At 44.3% G+C, this 19,331-nt stretch overlaps 1 protein-coding gene across 1 annotated transcript in view; it reads right to left on the minus strand.

Annotated features, from left to right (window-relative positions):
• The window catches only part of tmem65 (transmembrane protein 65), a 24,861-nt gene extending 5,646 nt beyond the window's left edge, over nt 1-19,215 (minus strand). Inside the window, exons 1-4 of the mRNA XM_047604749.1 lie at nt 18,574-19,215; nt 2,170-2,214; nt 1,616-1,683; nt 1,476-1,530 (exon numbers count right to left, since the gene is read on the minus strand). Coding sequence (XP_047460705.1) covers nt 1,476-1,530; nt 1,616-1,683; nt 2,170-2,214; nt 18,574-18,829 — 424 coding nt within the window. The 5' untranslated portion in view covers nt 18,830-19,215. The remainder of the gene's footprint in view (nt 1-1,475; nt 1,531-1,615; nt 1,684-2,169; nt 2,215-18,573) is intronic.
• Between the last annotated feature and the right edge of the window lie 116 nt (nt 19,216-19,331).

Here is a 19,331-nt window from a genome sequence, read left to right on the forward strand (position 1 = left end):
TACGCGGCGGCGGAGCAGAGCTATTGATCTAAAGCCGGGTTCTGCCTCTGATTTACACTTGGCTGAGGAAACTGGAGCCTAGTAACCATGGAAACAGCATAATCTAGTAGTGAAGAGAGAGAGAGAGACGGAGGGGTGGGTGATAAAGACCTAAACAGAGAACAGGATCCTGTTATAGCTGCAGTAATAAAAACGTCTTCCAGGTGAAGTCTGGGGACGGCGGCGCCGCTCAGAGGAAACAACATGAGGACGGTCCAGGTCTGGTTCCAGGTCTGGTTCCAGGTCTGGTTCCAGGTCTGGTTCCAGGACGTCACTGCTTTAATCTGATCCAGCGTCTGGATACAGGAACAATGAGGAGCTTTCTGCTGGAGCATTTAGTAAAAGTCTCAGCCTGAGTAAAGTGATGTAAAACGCCTCCCGCTGGGACCAGAGGGTATGAACTCTGGGATCAGGTTTAGCTCCAAGTCTCTGGGTTATGGACTGAACCAATCAGATCGTTTGGATGAGCTGTGATTGGTTGGAGGACAGTCCAGTTGGTTCCAGTGTTTCCAGACTCAGCTGAGAGCATCCAGTGGGAATCATTCTCCTCTGAGTCCTCTGACTTTGGGAGTTTAAGAATATATCAACATATATAGAGACGTGTTTCTTCTCTTTAACTAGTTTTTGATACTGAACTCAATTTAACAAGTTCAGTAGAAGAAAGTGATGGAGGAGGAGGATGATGATGATGATGATGGGATATAAATACTGGGAAATACAGAGTCCGCCTCCATTTTCTCATTTTTTAATTATTATTACTGTAAAATATCGATACCTTTAAAACAAGGCTCCACAGAGAGTGTTAGAACGTCAGCTAAAATATCGGCACCGTAAACGTAGTGGACGGTGGATTCAGAAGCTGTTTCTCAACCAGGAGTAAAAACCAAAGTGTCTGTAAATAAATGTTTCGTTCTGGAATGAAGAAAATATGAAGATGAATCTGCCTGAAGTTAAACTTTAAAACTTACATCAGTCGCCACGATGAGAAATGAAAACATTAGTGTTCTCATACAACTAATTATATTATTGTTATTGGCGACTTTCTATATTTCTAAGTTAAGATCGGTTTTGATCTGATTTTAACTTGAGCTCTTAGTAAATGACGGTTTTCTTCAGGTTGAGTTTACTCACATTTTTAAGGCAATAATTTAATAATTTAGTTGATCCATGAAGTTTAACTGATGTAAATTTCCAGCCAGTGTCCAACAGAGACACTGATACATTTGACTTATGATGCAAACGTTCTCCAAACGTTCACCTGAAGGAAACACCGTCTGAAACACCCTGGCTCTGTGCACATCCCAGCATTGTTTCTAGGTTCAGTTTGTTTCATCCTGAAAGGTTTGAGATGGTAAATAAAGCGGAGGGCGGCCGGGTCCTCACTATAGACGTGGACGAGGCTTAAGAGGCAGCCAACAAATCAAGTCATTCCTCACCAGCCATGGTGGAGATGCCCAGAGTGACTCCGATGGACAGTTCGATCTGAGTTCCCTGGAGAACAGAAAAACCCATGTTCATCCAGGAAAAGACGTCATTTATCCTTCTGACAAAACCAGATTCAAATAGATCCACTCACCGCTGCGATCATGATGGCGTTATCCAGAAAACCAAATCCAACGAAGGGGAGGGCGTTATGGAACAAAACTGCAGAACAAACAGAAAGAGATGTAATCAATGATGTGACATTTAGATTTAAAGTCTCATCGATGGAACAAACTCCAGCTAATTAACTTTATTGTACATGTTACACACTCACTGGCCAGTTTATTAGGTACACCAGACTATTCCAATCTGAATCCTCCTTCATGACTGGTTCTAATGCTGATGTAGAACCAGAGGCAGAAAGCTGGTGACTGAATTTAGGGGTTGTGTTATTTAGCGTAGCCACCTGACTATAAACCACAGCCTCCACAACGAAAACACACATGCACTCATCATTCTAGACTCTTGATTATTAATCGGCGCATGCAGATTTTCACTCTGATGTTTCCTTCACGACGTGAATGAATTGCAGCCCTACAATGAGGCCGGTGTTCATGTATTAGAGACCGAGCAGCTTTAAATCTGGAACAAACTGCAGTTTTCTTCCAAGGTAAAGAGGATTTGTGTGCGTAAGACTGGATCTCTCACCGTATCTGATCTGAGCTGCAGTCGGAGGCGACGTCTCCACCGTCTCTGCAAAAAGGATGAAGATAAAAGATGAAAACACGTGAAAGGTTTGCTCATTAACTGGTGAAGAGGTTGGCTTTAAAAATCCTCTTATGTTCAAGCTTCATCTGACACACAAAGGTGAACATTCACATTTAGCAGCGACTGCTTCCTCCAAAGACAGTTTTAGTCTTTGATTATAGAAGCACCAGACGAGATGTCTGTAAAGTCTCTAAGTCTAACCAACTAAACCTAAGTGCTAACAAAGAGCTCAGAGTTCAAAGCTAAAAACAAAGAACAATACTCCTAGAAAGCATTAACCACCTGGTTCCTTTGGCCGTGGAAAATTAACACAGACGAATCCTGACAAGATTTTTATTCTTGATTAAACTCTTTAACCAGATACGTGAACTAGATCTGTAGAGACGCATTTAAATACAAGTATAAACCCAGACATTCAGTCTGGTGAGTTTTCTGATGGCACCAACGGGCTCATCGATACCTGGACGGTTCTGAGGTTCTGCTCTAAAGTTCAGCCAGGATTGATTTATTTTCTTGCAGCCAGACGACCTCTAGGTTTTCAGGTGGAGCTTCTGCAGCAGGAGGAGGAGGCTGCACCTTAATATTAGCTGCATGTTCCATCCACAGTTCAAAGCCTCTTATTGTAAATGACGCCATCAATAAGAAGGTAAAACTAAAGAAACTGGAGCTGCACACTCTCCCATGTCTAAAGTCTGGCTTATTTTAATGAAACGCTTCATCAGTGAGAAAGTTCAAATGGGTGGAGGTGGGTCAGTGCTAAAGTGTCTGAGGTGAAAGATCCAAAGAAAAGATACAGGTTTAAAAGAAAATAAAACCAGAAACAAGGAATATAGACACAAGAAGAAACCAGAGAAGTATTTTAGTTGAAGGAAGGCTCAATAATTCCCAGAACCAGAGAAGCTGAACTAATCTTAACTTTGAATCAACGACTAATGGGATCAGCTGATACAGACTCATCATTTCAGTTCAGGATCCACATTCAGTCCAATTTAATGTCAAGGGTCCGGACCAGTAACACAACAGAATAATGACCTATAAGTAACGAAAACTCCTGACTTTTTCTGTTGGTTTTAGTTCAAAGAAGAACAAGGAGATTAGGTTTAGATTTAATAAAACATCCTTTAAATAAATGGGTCTCAGTAGCTGTGTCTCCATCACAGGTTTTCATTTACAGTTTGTTTTTTATTTTTTAGAAATGTAGGTGTTTCCATCACCAGTTTCTTATTGAGGTATTTAGGTTTTGTGTATTTCTAGGGGAAACAGAAACACAGTAAATGTTGTGTTCTGTCCACTTCTTTCATTACAACCGTGGACAAATTAAACTGCTGTCTGCTCGGGCTCAGAGCCTCCAGTCGATCCAAATGGGAAACACATTTCCTTTATTGGTGGATCCTTTATTACCTGTGAATAAAAAGACTCAGTCATTTCACTTCCTGCTTCAGCCCCTGGTCTGATTAAAACGTCTGACTCCAGAGAAGTGACCAGAAACCGATTACAGCAGCAGGAGACCAGTTTGCTGACACGGACACTTTCTGGTTTCCAAACTTTTCAGCCCAGATTGTTTGTGTGAGTAAAGAAGCCAGGAGACACATGGAGCGACGTCTCTGAGTGACCGGTCGCTGTGGGAAAGGTCAGGCTCTATTTAAGGCTCCTCTGCTGACGCCTGTTAACAGCAGCATCAAATCAACCCGGTGGAATTACTCTCTTTGGTTTCTGGTTGCACAAAGACCTCCGGATTCTGGACAACCTAAAGCTGCACGAAAAGAGACGCTTGGGGACGTCCTTCTAGGGAACACATCCAGCTTCTGGTTTAGGGACCTGAGTAGTGAAAAGATCTTTTACCTGGACAATAAAATCCACTTTTAGAGCTTTTAAAGAGCTCCTTCCATCAGCCAGGGACGGGTATCACTACTTTCTCCTCAATGGAGTTTCTAGTTTCCCGTCTTTTATGTCTCTTCTCTGTCACATCTATAATGAGAAGATGCAGGAAACTGTGTATATTTTATCAATCGATGTTGGATCTTTATACTGGAGATCAATTTGAATTACAAATCCATTTTTTTTTAAACCCAGTCCTAGAATCTTAAGACGTTTCATGGTTAAACAAACTGTGAGGACAGCGTCTTAAAGTTTCCTTGGCTCAGCCGAGGGACCAGGACGTCGACCAATCAAATCCTTTTCCAGATCCGAGTCTGAGGATCTGATCCAGAGCTCAAACAAATTCAGTTCCACTCAGAGATCACTATCGCTTAGCAACAACATCCATCCAGGAAGTGACGGAGGCCTTAGGTGTCAAACATATGGCCCGCGAACCGAAAGCAGCCGCCCAGAGGGTCTGATCTGGTCCGTGGTGGGATGAATTTACAAAGTGCAAAAATAATATATAAGACATTAACTGCACTTTTTCCAATAAAAGTATCGGCTATTCCAAGGTTTCAGTGAGAGATGTGGACATAACTGCAGTGACACTTCTTTATTAAATGTAAACACTTTTCATAACGTTCTTATTTTAATGAAATCAAAGGAAACATTTAGAGTTAATCTAATCATTGTGTTACTGCTCTAGTCCCTCTGAACTAAAAGGAGTTTGAACCCTCTGGTTTAGAGGAAGCCTGCAAATACAAAAACAAATAAAACTTTGATTTAAAACAACACAAACGCTCCATTTTATTTTACGTGGTGATTGAATAAAACATTCTGTCTGATTTTAATATGTCAGATAACAGGTACTTTACATAAATGTCCAGAATAATGGCAAAGAAAATGCAACTGAAGACACGTTATTCACAGAATATTAGAAGTTAATTCGTCGGCTGTCGGCTCCATGCAAAGACCAAACGAAAACACAACAAATGAACAGACTGATGAATAAAATATAAATGTCTCGAGTCGCTGATGCGGAAAAATAAAAAACAAGCTCAGAGAAGAAGTGAAAGAAAGTAAAAGTTGGAGGACGTGCGGCCTGGAATCCTAATTTCATTTCATTTGAGGTCTGCGATGGAGGATATAATTAGGAGATAAACAAAAAGTAAACAGATGGAAATGTTCCATTAGTTCAGATGAATGTCCACAGAAAAGGCTGCGGACGCCTCGTGAATTAAAATGAGCAGATCTGTGAGTCCTGCATCACTGCAGCGCTGCAGCATTTCATGTTTAAATGTGATCTATTCAGATCATCAGCTGGTTTTACCGGATCAGAGCAGCTCTCTCACCAGCTTATTTGTTATTTATTCACTTTGAGGCCATCGTACGGGGAGAAGCCTTTGTTCTACACATGTAATAAAGCTTCATTTCACTCACTTTGAACTCGATGGGACTCAGTGTGAGGTTAATTTGTCTCTCGCTCAACAAGAATCTTAAAATGAAAATTGATTTCCAGTCTGATTATAAAACACTAACTGGTCCATAAAGACATGAGGCGAACTCACTTTAGTGAGTGAGATACTATAGTAACGTATAGTAGCATACAGTGATATATAGTATAGTCATATATCATAATATATAGTAGTATATCTACCTGAGACCCTGTGTGCACATATGAGGACATTTTCTTTAGTTTTTAAGACTAAAGCTCAGCTGAGAGGAGGTCATGGTGAATTTATTGGGTCTATTTTCAGCAGCGGATTAACACGTCTTTGGTGTTTGGATAGAGATTAAGAAAACAGAGCCCACGTATAACCAGTAAAGATCCTGACTTGTTTGCTTCTTTCTTTGTATTTAAAATAACGCTCCTTCATGTGGAGGTAAATAATCTGTCTCCGCTCTGAAGAAACTCTGGCATCTTCCAATTAGTTTTACGTTGAGCTCGGTGGAGGAACGTTATGACACGTTGTCATTAAAAAAGCAGAGCTGATTAGTCAAGTGCTATTAATCATTGTCTGTTTGTTGTTCTGCAGCTATAGACAATAGGGTTAATATTAGACAGGGTTAATATTAGATAGGGTTAATATTAGGGTTAGATAGGGTTAAGGTTAGATAGAGTTAAGTGGGGTTGGAGTTGGGTTAGGGTTGGAGTTTGGGTTGGGGTTGGGGTTTGGGTTGGGGTTAGGGTTAGGTGGTGGTTGGGTGGTTGGTGGTTGGGGTTGGGTTTGGGTTGGGTTGGGGGTTGGGGTTAGGGTTGGGGTTAGGGTTGGGTTGGGGTTGGGTTAGGGTTGGGTTGGGGTTAGGGTTGGGTTGGGGTTAGGGTTAGGGTTAGGGTTGGAGTTGGGGTTAGGGTTAGGGTTGGAGTTGGGTTAGGGTTGGGGTTAGGGTTGGAGTTGGGGTTGGGGTTGGGGTTGGGGTTGGGGTTGGGGTTAGGGTTGGAGTTGGGGTTGGGGTTGGAGTTGGGGTTGGGGTTGGGTTGGGTTGGGGTTGGGTTGGGTTGGGGTTGGGGTTGGGTTGGGGTTAGGGTTGGGTTGGGGTTAGGGTTAGGGTTGGGGGTTAGGGTTGGGTTGGGGTTAGGGTTGGGTTAGGGTTAGGGTTGGGGTTAGGGTTAGGGTTGGGTTGGGTTGGGGTTAGGGTTGGGGTTGGGTTAGGGTGGGGTTGGAGTTGGGTTAGGGTTGGAGTTGGAGTTGGGGTTGGGGTTGTGCCCTTTCTGCTTCCTCACTTCTAAAATCCTCCTCAGGTCTCAACATTCATTGATGCGTGGCAGCGTCTCAGATTTAAAAAGTAGGACGACAGACGTTTGTGTGAGCTAGAGGTAAAAGATTCTCTTACAATTATTCTCTTAAACCCATCCATCTGTTTATTGTTGCCTGGCTTAGTCAAGGTTCACCTCCCTTCATTGGAGGGGGTTCAGGAGGATGGTGAGGACGCCTCCTGGGCCCAGTCCCATAGGAGGCTTTACTGGGTACTGGAAGAAACACCGGATACACCCAGATACAAAGCCCTGGAGGGATTATATATATATATATATATCTTGTCTGGCCCAGGGACGCCGAGGGATCCCCCAGAAAGAACTGGAGTGTGTTGCCGAGGAGAAGGACGCCAACATGAAACCATTACTTTCAAAACTGAAATGCCTCTAAATAGATCTAATCAGGACCTTGTTGATTCCGATACCGATACCGATACCGATCCCAAGGTCCCAGTGTCTTCACGCAGCCTCGGTTCTGTTAATATCTGTCCTTCACACCCAAACAGCTTCCACAAACACACTATTTTCTCTTTCTTGAAAGTGTGCGACTATTTTTTATCATAATTCTCAGTGTCTACTTTACAAGAAATAAATGAGATTTCAGAGCCCTGCATCATCGGAGAAGAAGCTGTTAAAGCCAAGCAGACGGCTGAGTTGTCATTAGTCAGGGTTTATCTCAGTTTAAATCCATTTCCCTCAAACTGATGAAAAATGTTTGAAGGGCTGTGGCTCAAACGGCTGCTTTGTGTTTTCTGAGCGTTTCAGACCTGAGCAGGAAGCTGACGCTGCCTCTTTACAGCCTCTTTTAGGAAAAGGACGATCTGCTGATTGCAGACAGACGCCAGGTAGAAAACAACAGACGACTGGAAGACAAAGGAGGCTGCAAAACAGAGGAAGCCCGGAGTGAAAGAGAGTGAAAGAAAAGCAGCTGATTCTATCTTCTGTTGTGTTTTCTTTGCTTCAGACACAATGTGGACACCTCGGGCAGAGTTCAGCTCTTCCCGTCTGGCAGCCGTCATCATGTGAGCTGATATCGGCTCGGAGGAAACAGAGGCTAGAAGGCCGGCAGAGCAGAGACACAACACAACACAACACAACACAACACAACACAACTTTAAGAGCAAGATGCTGACGCTTTGTCTCAGAGGAAACACAAGGTGGTTGATCACCTGACTTCACAGTTAATGACACCTCAGATAATGACGCTAGCTGTTGGTTTAATGGTTTCTCCAAACAGTCGATACAGTGAGTGCTGACATGAGCTCAGTCAGATACTCTGCTGCAGATAATATCCAACCTCATCCAAGCTCTAATGCACACGGCACAAAAAATACACAAAGCTCAAACAGGGGCTTGGAGAGTTTCTTGATTTATTATTATTTATTATAATTCATTAATGCCAGTTTATAGACTGCGTATTTGTAGCTGCAGGGTACAGACACAGTTATATGGAGAGGAGGTAACTGCAAAAACACCAACTCAACTCAAAAGTGACATATTATTTAAGAAAAATCTTCATATTTGTTCCCAGCTGTAAATTTCCGGGGTGAAAATGTTCAGAGCTCTTTAGGTCTCAGCTTTCATGTTCTTTCTTTCTGTATTTCTTCGCTCTCCACTGTTGTGCTGCTGTTCTCTGCCTTTGACTGTTTGTGTATCTGTCAGCTCTGAGAGGATTCGTCTCTATCTCCCTGCATGAGGCAGCACTTTCTGCTCAGCAGCTCCAGCTCTAAAGAGAACATCTTCCATTCATGTGTCATTCAAACAGCAACACTCCTCCATCCAGAAGATTCTTCGTGTGTCTGGAGTTTAATAGGGAACCTCCCTGAGCCCTGAACCTGAACCTGACTCCGGTGTTTGTCTGGAAGCTGCCACTGCGACGCTGCAGGTATTAGTGGAGGATAAAGGCCTCGTGTCTCATTACCTCCACTCACAGCTACAGTGAACTATGAGAAATACTTCACACATGAGATGTTACACTCGTTGACTGAACAGGAATATATCCAGGACAAGACTATTGGTTCATAAATGTTATTTAACACCTTTAACTCAGTGACAATACCTCTGGACTTGCAGGGTTTTTTACCAGGAACCCACCAGGAACCATCAGACTTGGATAATAGTAACAAAACAAACAAAACCAACATTTAATGTCAGGTGGACATTTATTACAGCCTTAATTCACACAAAGTTCTTCTCTTAAATGTAACTTTTTATAAATTCTTCAGAAGCTTGTACCACACGTCGTGTCAATGGCATCTGTCACGTCATCTTTTTTTCGCTGACGGCCGATGGTAATTAATGAATATCGGCCGATACCGATGTTCAGATGGTGCATAAGTGCATCCATACCTCGCTTCATCTTCGTGTTTTTGGGATGTTCATCCACTCTACAGTATCACATATAAACTACACTCTGCACACAGCTCTGCACAACTAGACATTCAGACGGACGTGAACCAAATCTCCACAAACGTGGAGATACGTTACTGGATCCTCAGTAAGAACATCAGCACGAGGCTCCTAAAGCTGGATCAGGGCTACGATAACTGGTCACAGAGGTTGAATTTTGCCGTGTTTCCATTCATGTCCATGTTTAAACCTGGTGGATTCTGCGGGAATGCTGAATATGTATCTATCTCTTTTTCAGCCGTATAACAAAGGATTGATCCGCTACTTAAAATGTAGAAAAATCCAAACTATCAGATGAAAGAAACCAAAACTGAGGAGACAGTGTTTGGGCTGAAATGATGTGGTCTGAAGTAGTCACACTAAGAGCTGCAGTGAACAGGATTCGCATGCAAACAGACCAAACTACTCCCGTGTTTGCTGCAGCAGAGTGAAGCTTCTCTCCGTCCTCATCCCACTAATTAATCCCCTCGAGATTCCAACTATTTGTCTGAAATGATTTCAGGTGTTTATTACAGTCACTGGTGGGAAAACAAAATGCAAACCAGAGTTTAAACTTCTTAAGTAGTAAAGAGTGTTGGATCTGCAGATGCTCATCAGAGGTAACGAATGGTCGTGTTAAGGAGTTTAAAGCTAAATGTGACGCATTAATGCTCCTTTCCTGGTTGTGGCCAACGAGGGGAACTTCATTCAAACAGCTCATACATATTCAAAGGAGGTAAAGACTTTAATTAAAGAGGCTGAACAGGACGATGAAGTAGGATTGTCCTGATCAAGTCTTTATGCCTCCTGATCTGAGACTAAGACTTTAGTATTGATTATTGGCAGATGTGATCTTAAATAAACTAAATGTTCTGCTGACTTCGCTTTCAAGAGTAAAGTTCCTTTTCTTTCAGACAGCAGACGTGTTTAGTCACAGGACTTCCTCTTCTGGTATTTCTGGCAAACCACTGCTAAAGCAGAAGAGGAAGCAGAAGTTTCGACACTACAGGGACGTGGTTTTGGTTCATGGCAGAGTTAAAATAAATAACTACAAAATATCAGGCTTGGCTGGAGCCCGACACTGATCCGATCCAGTTATATGTCTAACTGTGTAACTGGACGGTCCTACAACCACACTGTGTGTCCACACTACAAATACACCTTCATATACATCCTGAGATCAGATCAGTCACGTGTGTCCCTGCTGTGTTTAGACCTGTATGTTAAGGAGGCCACTTCTAATTGAATCCCACCAATAACCGAGTCTGAACGGGGCTTTTTTTAAACACAATTCACTGACTCTGTGTCGCGACCCTGAAGCCAGACACCATGACGCCAACGAGGCCCGACAGACATGTTCCATTAACCTGGAGATAAAGACAAAATGATTCAGTCTTCCCCAACAAATCTGCACTGAATCTCAAAACTAAAAGAACACTGTGCAAACGCACAAATGTTAAACTGCAGTATTCTCATGTGAAATAACACCATTAGAATCTCATAATACTTTTGGCACGCTGCATTTTCCGATGGTTTTCCTTTGTTTGAAAAGAACGAAGCACCATCTGCCCATTGTTTGGACACTCTGAGCCAGTAATGAGCAACTGCGCCTTCAAAAAGCATTTTGGACGTGAATCTAAGTTGGCAAGACACCAACCGAAGCTCAGGAGCGTCAAAGCTTCCTCTTATCCAAGTATTTTTTATTAGGAAAGAACTATTTTTTAATAGTTTCAGCTTCTATCATGATTTGTGGCCCTTAAAAAGACAGAAATGTAATTAGGTTGAGTTAAATCAGCCGTAACAAGCTGATGTTAACTCAGTAGCAGATTTTGTCTCAGCTAGTGTCTCATCCGTGTCTCCAGGTTGGACAAAATGTCCCACCTGGCTGGTTCATGTCCAGAAACACTGCTCAGCTTTAGGTTGTAGCTTCAGCCACCAGTAAAGTTTCTGCCTACGTGCTCCAGACACTTCTTATTTAACACCGGACACCAACACCTCCGCTTCCCTCTTCTTAAAAGGTCACGTAAACAAACTTTGCAGCTTTGGATAAAATATTCAAGGCTAAGCCTGGATTTGGATTCTATAAAATGCTATGACCCCCAAGACTCTCTGCAACACATCCACACAAAGCGGCAGCTTGAAATCAATATCGCAAACAGCAGCAGCAGCAGCAGCAGCAGTAAGAAGAACAGCTGAGAAAGAAAGAGGCTGAATCTCTGCTGATGTTCACTGAGCTGTAATCACACATGCTCCAGAACAAACACCTGCCGGGCTGCGTTCAACAAGTTTCCCTTCTAGGAAGCCATGTTTTCAACTCCAACAGGGACGTCAGGTCTGGGGACTACAGGTAATAAATGGCCTGTTTTAGGCCACTGACAGGATGTCTTCACTTTGCTTTACTGGGACTAAATATGCACACACACAAAAAAAGATTCATAACATGCTGAGGTTTAAAGCAGCTCCGAACTTTAGGATGAAGACAGATTAGAAGCGTTTCAGTGCTAGAAAGAGATCAGAGGTCACTGCTGTTGGTGATACTTAACGTTCCACCAGTAATTCAGGAGAGTACAATAAAAAGCAGCTGGTAGAAAGGTACTACGCCAATGGGGAAGGTATTAGAGACGCTACTAACAACACTACAAATACAAAAACATCAGATATTATGGGTGGTTCAGCAGCATCTTCATGAACCAATCAGAGCTCTGGTGGTAAATGCTGCATGATGCAATATGTTGTTTTCTTCTGGTTTCATTGATAATAAATTTGATGATAAATTTCAGGCGTGAGAACTTTGATTCCTCCAGAACTGAACCACTTAGAGCTTCACTTCTCAACCTTTTCTGGTTCCTGGGCCCCCCAGCATATCCATGATCCACCCTAATGCTCCCTCAGGGTAGGTCTAAGATTAGCTTAGCTTCATTTCAAGTGCTAACCTGCACATGCAAGTTAAGGAGTTTCCCACAACAGCTTCCTGCAGATGTTTCACAATAAGAGCGTTGTTAAGGAATGAATGTTGTACGTGCATTGAAAGAGAATGAGGCCTCTTATTTTATTTTGTTTGTGTTAACAGCGTCATGAAGCACCTTTAAATGCCCTGTGTCCGGGGAATGTCCTGGGATACCTCATGAGGAACCGGGATGTGCTGCTAGGGAAAGGAATGTCTGGATTCCTTGGATGGTGAACGGTCTTGGTAGTCAAAACACTTCACACAAGAGAGCAACTCATGAGGTCTACGCGGGGCCTTGAACCCCCAACCTTCTGGTTTGTTGATGACCTCAGATAACGAAGGGGAGGATGGATGCAGGAGGATTCCTATCGGCTGGATAACTTGTGAATCCAGCTCCTTAATCCGTCTTAAACTACACGTAGTCAATAAATACACAGGGATCCAGTTAAAACGGACCCGACCACACATTTAAAAAGCATTATCTGCTCTATAGCAGCTGTTGGCTCATGTGTCATAGCAGCACATGAGGAGTAGATGATTTCATGGAGGGTTTTAATTGGACTCGGTGGGACACCCTGTCCAGCTGGGACCATGAATAACAATTCTACATCTTTAGCATCACAGACCGATGGTTTATTTAAATGCTTCCATTTCGTTCTGGTCGGGATGTTCTGGTGAATCATGATAATTCCCTCCGTGCACAGTGACATCCCTGCATTTCAAAGTCTCATCCAATGCCTCATTTCACAGTGAACAAAAGTTCCTCAGTGCCGTACGTCAGCTGCACATTTCATCAAACAGCCCCGTAGACGTGTTACCTGAGGAAAATACGTGATTAATAACCTCGACTACGAGGGATTTCCAGCCCTGATGATTCATGAAGCCTTTTCTGATCGTACAGGAATTATCCCTGATCACGTGTTCAGATGCATCAATCACAATAAACTTCAATTTACTGAAACCCTGGATGGTTTTAACAAAATAAACAACCAACTTAGGTCAGAAGTTTTAATCCTCTGAAAGAATCTAGGCCTTCAAAGAGCATCGCTACGTGATTAGCAGCTTAGCGTAGCTTAGCAACTTAACTTCAGTGTTAAACTAAATGGAAAAAAAATAGGTCTCATTACATCTGCTACACCTCAGCTCCATGCAAGCACACATGGAGGAGGAGGAGGAGCAGGAGGAGCAGGAGGAGGAGCAGGAGGAGCAGGAGGAGGAGCAGGAGGAGGAGGAAGAGGAGGAGGAGGTGGAGGAGCAGGAGGAGGAAGAAGAGGAGGAAGAAGAGGAGGAGGAGGAGCAGGAGGAGGAGGAGGAGGAGCAGGAGGAGGAGCAGGAGGAGGAGGAGCAGGAGGAGTAGGAGGAGGAGCAGGAGGAGCAGGAGGAGGAGGAGGAGCAGGAGGAGCAGGAGGAGCAGGAGGAGGAGCAGGAGGAGGAAGAAGAGGAGGAAGAAGAGGAGGAGGAGGAGCAGGAGGAGCAGGAGGAGGAGCAGGAGGAGGAGGAGCAGGAGGAGTAGGAGGAGGAGCAGGAGGAGCAGGAGCAGGAGGAGGAGGAAGAGGAGGAGCAGGAGCAGGAGCAGGAGGAGGAGGAGGAGCAGGAGGAGCAGGAGCAGGAGGAGGAGCAGGAGGAGTAGGAGGAGGAGCAGGAGCAGGAGGAGGAGGAAGAGGAGGAGGAAGAGGAGGAGGAGCAGGAGGAGGAGGAGGAGCAGGAGCAGGAGGAGCAGGAGCAGGAGCAGGAGGAGGAAGAAGAGGAGGAGGAGGAGGAGCAGGAGGAGCAGGAGGAGGAGGAGGAGCAGGAGGAGGAGCAGGAGGAGCAGTAGGAGCAGGAGGAGGAGCAGGAGGAGCAGGAGCAGGAGGAGCAGTAGGAGGAGGAGCAGGAGGAGGAGGAGGAGGAAGAGGAGGAGGAGGAGGAGCAGGAGGAGGAGGAGGAGGAGCAGGAGGAGCAGGAGGAGCAGGAGCAGGAGCAGGAGGAGGAGCAGGAGGAGCAGGAGCAGGAGGAGCAGTAGGAGCAGGAGCAGGAGGAGGAGGAGGAGCAGGAGGAGCAGGAGGAGCAGGAGCAGGAGCAGGAGGAGGAGCAGGAGGAGCAGGAGCAGGAGGAGCAGTAGGAGCAGGAGCAGGAGGAGCAGGAGGAGGAGCAGGAGGAGCAGGTTACTTTAATTAGCTCCTGAATCCAGCACCGTTAGTGAGGACGGTGGAATAGACGTGACATTTCATTCCGACTGCTGCAGAGAATAAACAAACTCTGCTCACAGTCTGTGAATGAAATGATGCAGACGGTGCAAACTGATCCATTGATTATTTAACGTGGCTGATGGGTCGATAGCTGAGCAGTGGGATGGATTGATTGAATCAGACGTGGCATCAGCTCCAGGGCGGGGGGGGTGTTATCTTCTAGATGTGTGACATGTATTAATGAGCCTGGTGTCAGGAGGCGTTACAGGACCACGTGGTGACGCCTCCGATTCTCTCGCCGTTCTTCGATGACCTTTTAGCTCGTTAGCAGCAGCAGTAACGAGGGGGTGAGCTGCAGACAGCTTTCCTTATTAGTAAAGACTCCCAGAGCCAAACTTTTCCTCTGCTGCGCTTTCTAATTAATACGATGGGCAACACTGCAGCAGAGACTATTACCCACAATCTGACACACGACACACTCTCACACAGACTTTACTTTTGGACCGCACTAAAACTCAGAGGAAAGAGACGTTTTAGAAGAAATGTCATCTCAAATACTTTACCCATGTGTTCAGGAAAAAGAAAAACTAATTAGGCTCCTCTCAAAGAGCCAAAAGTGACCAAAGAAAGTTGCACTTGAACAAACCACAAAGACAAAGACCAGCTAACGGACTGGTTCCTACGCTCTACACCTGAGGCTAGGACAACCTATCAGCTGGGAGGCTAGGACAACCTATTAGCTGGGAGGCTAGGAGAACCTATCAGCTGGGAGGCTAGGACAACCTATCAGCTGCGAGGCTAGGAGGAGCTACTATTAGCTCGGAGGCTCAGAAGAGATACTATTCGATTGGAAGCTGAAAGGAGCTATCATTAGCTGGGAGGCTAGAAAGAGCTACTATCAGCTGGGAGGCTAGGAGGAGCAACGATTAGCTCGGAGGCTAGGAGGAGCTACTATTAGCGAGGAGGCAAAGAAGAGCTACTATTAGCTGGGAGGCTAGGCGGAACTACTATTAGCTGGGAGGCTAGGAGGAGCTACTATTATCTCGAAGGCTATGAAGAGCTACTATTAGCAGGGAGGCTAGAAAGAGCTACTGTCAGCTGGGAGGCTAAGAGGAGCAACGATTAGCTGGGAGGCTAGGAGGAGCTACTATTAGCTGGGAGGCTAGGAGGAGCTACTATTAGCTGGGAGGCTAGGAGGAGCTAATATTAGCTGGGAGGCTAGGAGGAGCTAATGTTAGCTGGGAGGCTAGGAGGAGCTGCTATTAGCTGGGAAGGGGGAATATACAACACTACAGAAGATCACAGACGTCTGCTGATGAATTTTAAAATATTTTATTAAATATATATTAACCGGCCCTGAAGCTGGTTAAATAAAAGGTTTGTGGGGGAAGTTGCAGCAACCGTGGAAAACACATTGCTCTCAAAACCAACAAGCTGTCAACTGCAAAGCTCTTAAATATTCTCTTTAAAACAGGAAGTAGTTCTAAACTTCATCCTTCGTTCATCGTGAACTGGTCGACACATGAAGCTCTGAGGAGCGATGTTCCTCATTTCATTTGTCTCCAGATGATTTTACTATTTCAGTCTCCGGATGAGTCACTGTGGTTGTGGTGTGGTTCATTTTTCTCTTCTCCTCAACAAACAGACATGAAATACCTTCTGGTGAGTCAGGAGAGGAACTATGTCCTCAGACCGCTCGCACCGGTCCACGCCCACCGAAGCCTTCCAGCCTTCCAGCCTTCCAGCCTTCCAGCCTCCGACCAAACCGGCAGCTTTTCACGTTTCATTCGTGCCTTCGTGAAAAGCTCCACCCTCAGGAAAAGCTCCACCCCCAGGAAAAGCTCCACCCCCAGGAAAAGCTCCACCCCCAGGAAAAGCCTGTGGCGAACCCACAGCCTCAGTGTGAAAGGGGCAGGAGAACGTGAATGGGACCCTCTAAGTGAAACGTTTGAGATGTGTGTTGTACCTGCATGTGTCTGCAGGTAGCAAACAACAGGAGAGTCTCCACAGATTCATTGTACCACAATAAACATGCGAACACTGAACACAGGCAGCACAGAGGGAGCTGGGACGCAGCAACACAACAACGCACAACAAAAAGGTTTTTTTAGTTATCTTTGCACTAATAAAGAAATAAATCTGCTTTATGCACAAACCTGTTTATCCTGTTTCTAACCTGTGTCCTGTGTCTGCTGTGTGTCCTCATCACTAAAAATAGATTTTTATATGTATTTTATATATTTAGTATTTTAGCTCTTTAGTAAATACTAAAGTAAGTTTGTATAAACTTTGTGTCTGCACTGAAAAGGAGAAGTTTTCAAATCTCATTATATGTAATGACAATAAAAGGCATTCTATTCTATTCTATTCTATTCTATTCTATTCTATTCTATTCTATTCTATTCTATCCACATTGTGTACAATACAAACCGTCTTTATATTTCTATTTTTCTATATATATTTCTCAGTGTTTTTTATTACCACTATTGTTTCTTGTATAAACTGTCGTCACGTTAATGTGACATTTCTCATCCGAGGTTTAAATAAACAATGTTTAATGTCGTATGAACAGTATTAAGCCTGAGGATTACAGTCTTTACAGGTTTCACACTATGTGACTTTATCATCCAGACGGGAGGAGACGCAGCTCGATCCAGACTCAGACTACAGGAGCTCAGACACAATTTATTCACAAACGTTTCTTATTCCCGGTACAATCAGAGGATGAATCCGGTCCAAACTGAACTGGACCAAAGAACCAGCGACTGTCAAACCTCTTTAATCTTTTCTTTTGATTAAGAGATTAAGGTTAAGAGAGTGTGCAGTGTCATCACATGCAACAATGACAATGGGAAATGTGTAATACTGTGGAATCTTGTGCAATAGCAACAGAGAGATGTTTGCAAAACGTTCCTGTGCAGATTTTAATGAATGAAAACTTGGTGGCTCAGCCCTTTGGTCTGTGTCTATTTCTTGTTGCACGCTCAGTTTTCTTTCTTTGTTCCGTTATTGTAATTGTTTTATTGTTGACCTGCTAATGGCACTCCAGATGGAAATGAACCAACTCAGATGGCTCTGATTGGTTGGACGATAGATTTTATTCTCTGTATTGTCTAAAAAAAAAACGAAGTCGTTGCACATTGTGTTTTCCCCTGAGATCTTTAACACTGCGTGTGATCTTGCGGGATAATCTGAGTGATAATGTGTGTATCGTGCATCCAAAATCCTGAATAACACCTGGGTTTAACATAAATGTGAAGGTGTGGTCAGTCATGTGACTCCACACAGAGAGGACTTCACCTCAGGTAATGTTTGCCTCCTAAGGTGAATCATTACGAGAGGAAATAACGGTGTATGGATAACCTTTGACCCCACTAGATGTCAGGCCTCCCAGCAGGTTACATGATAAACTGCATTTAGCTGCTTTGTACCTGCACATGTGGAACGACAAGAAAGTTGAATCTGGACCAGTCTTCTTCTTCTTATTATTATTATTATTATTATGTACAAAAATATTGCTCTACTTTAGTAATACAGATACTGCTCTGTACTTGTATATGTGGAATGACAATAAAGTTAAATATAATCTAAAAAGAGGAAGAAGTAAAAGAAGAAACTCGTCACACCAGACTCCATGCAAAATAATGATGATTTTAGCTGCGCTTTCCTGACCAGGTCACACATGGATGAGTCCTATTATTAGTTTAGTAGCATGTGGTATCTGCTGCTCTGTACCTGTACAAGTGGAATGACAATAAAGTTAACCTAATCTAAGAAGAGGAGGAAGAAAATGAGGAAACTCGTCACACCAGACTCCATGCAAAAAAAATATGATTTTAGCTGCGCTTTCCTGAATCAGTCCTATTATTGTTATTATTATTATTATTATTATTATGTACCGAATTATTACGTAGTAAATACTGCTCTAGTTTAGTAACATTAGGAAGCCACTGCTCTGTACCTGTACATGTGGAATGACAATAAAGTTGAACCGAACCAGACTCCATGCAAAAAAATGATGATTTTAGCTGCGCTCTCCTGACCAGGTCACACATGAATCAGTCCTATTATTATCATTATCATTATCATTATTATTATTATCCTTATTATTATCAGACCAAATCTTGCACTAGTTCAGTCCTGATTCGGTATCTGGACATGCGCAGTGACCCTGAACCTAACCTGATCCCTGTGGAGCTGTGACCTTTGACCCGCGTCTTTCTCACCTTGCGCGATGGCGATGGACTCGAAACTCTGCAGCTCCCTCAGCAGACAGGTCCTCTCGTTGTGCTGGAGCCGGTAAATAAACTCCTTGGCTCTCTTGGGGGAGTTGAGCGGCTCCCTCGGCTCGTTCCTCCCGTGTGTCCCCATGCAGCAGCCCGGCGCGGGGCGCCCCGTCCCCGGCCGCAGACCGGGCTTCAGCCCCGCCGGGAACTTGTGAGCAGCGGCTCTCAGAGCTCCGCGAACACCGAGATGAAGCATTGTCCTCCCCCGCCAACAAAACACCACCCTGCGCGTCTATAAAATGTCTATATAAAAACAAAAAACCGGCTTTTCTTGTCTCCGTCTCCGTGTCCGTCTCCACGCGCCGACGCTCGGGTAGAAGTTGACAGTTGCCCGGTCGCTCCGGGCTAGAAACCACCGCAGCGGGACACAAACCGACGACTTTTGATTTCTCTAAAACTCCGGTTTCATTTCAAGCCGCGACACATGTCCTCCTCTGTCCTCTGTCCTCCGTCCTCCGTCCTCTGTCCTCTCTAGGCGCCGTCCGCCGCCCAAGACGTCTCATGATCTCTTAGACTCCGGAGTTTGGCACATTAAGTTCAAGCTAACGCGAAACAAGAGGAACTACAACAATGGCGGCAGCGGCGTCGTCAAAGCGACAGCAACTAACCGGCGCACTTCCGGCGGGAGACAAAATAAAGCGCGGCCCTTCCGGCTCGTCTTTAAAAGTGAATAAAGATTAAAGATTTCTGATTAAACA

The sequence above is a fragment of the Mugil cephalus genome, chromosome 14, assembly GCF_022458985.1.
Source record: "Mugil cephalus isolate CIBA_MC_2020 chromosome 14, CIBA_Mcephalus_1.1, whole genome shotgun sequence".
In the NCBI taxonomy this organism is placed as follows: Eukaryota; Metazoa; Chordata; class Actinopteri; order Mugiliformes; family Mugilidae; genus Mugil; species Mugil cephalus.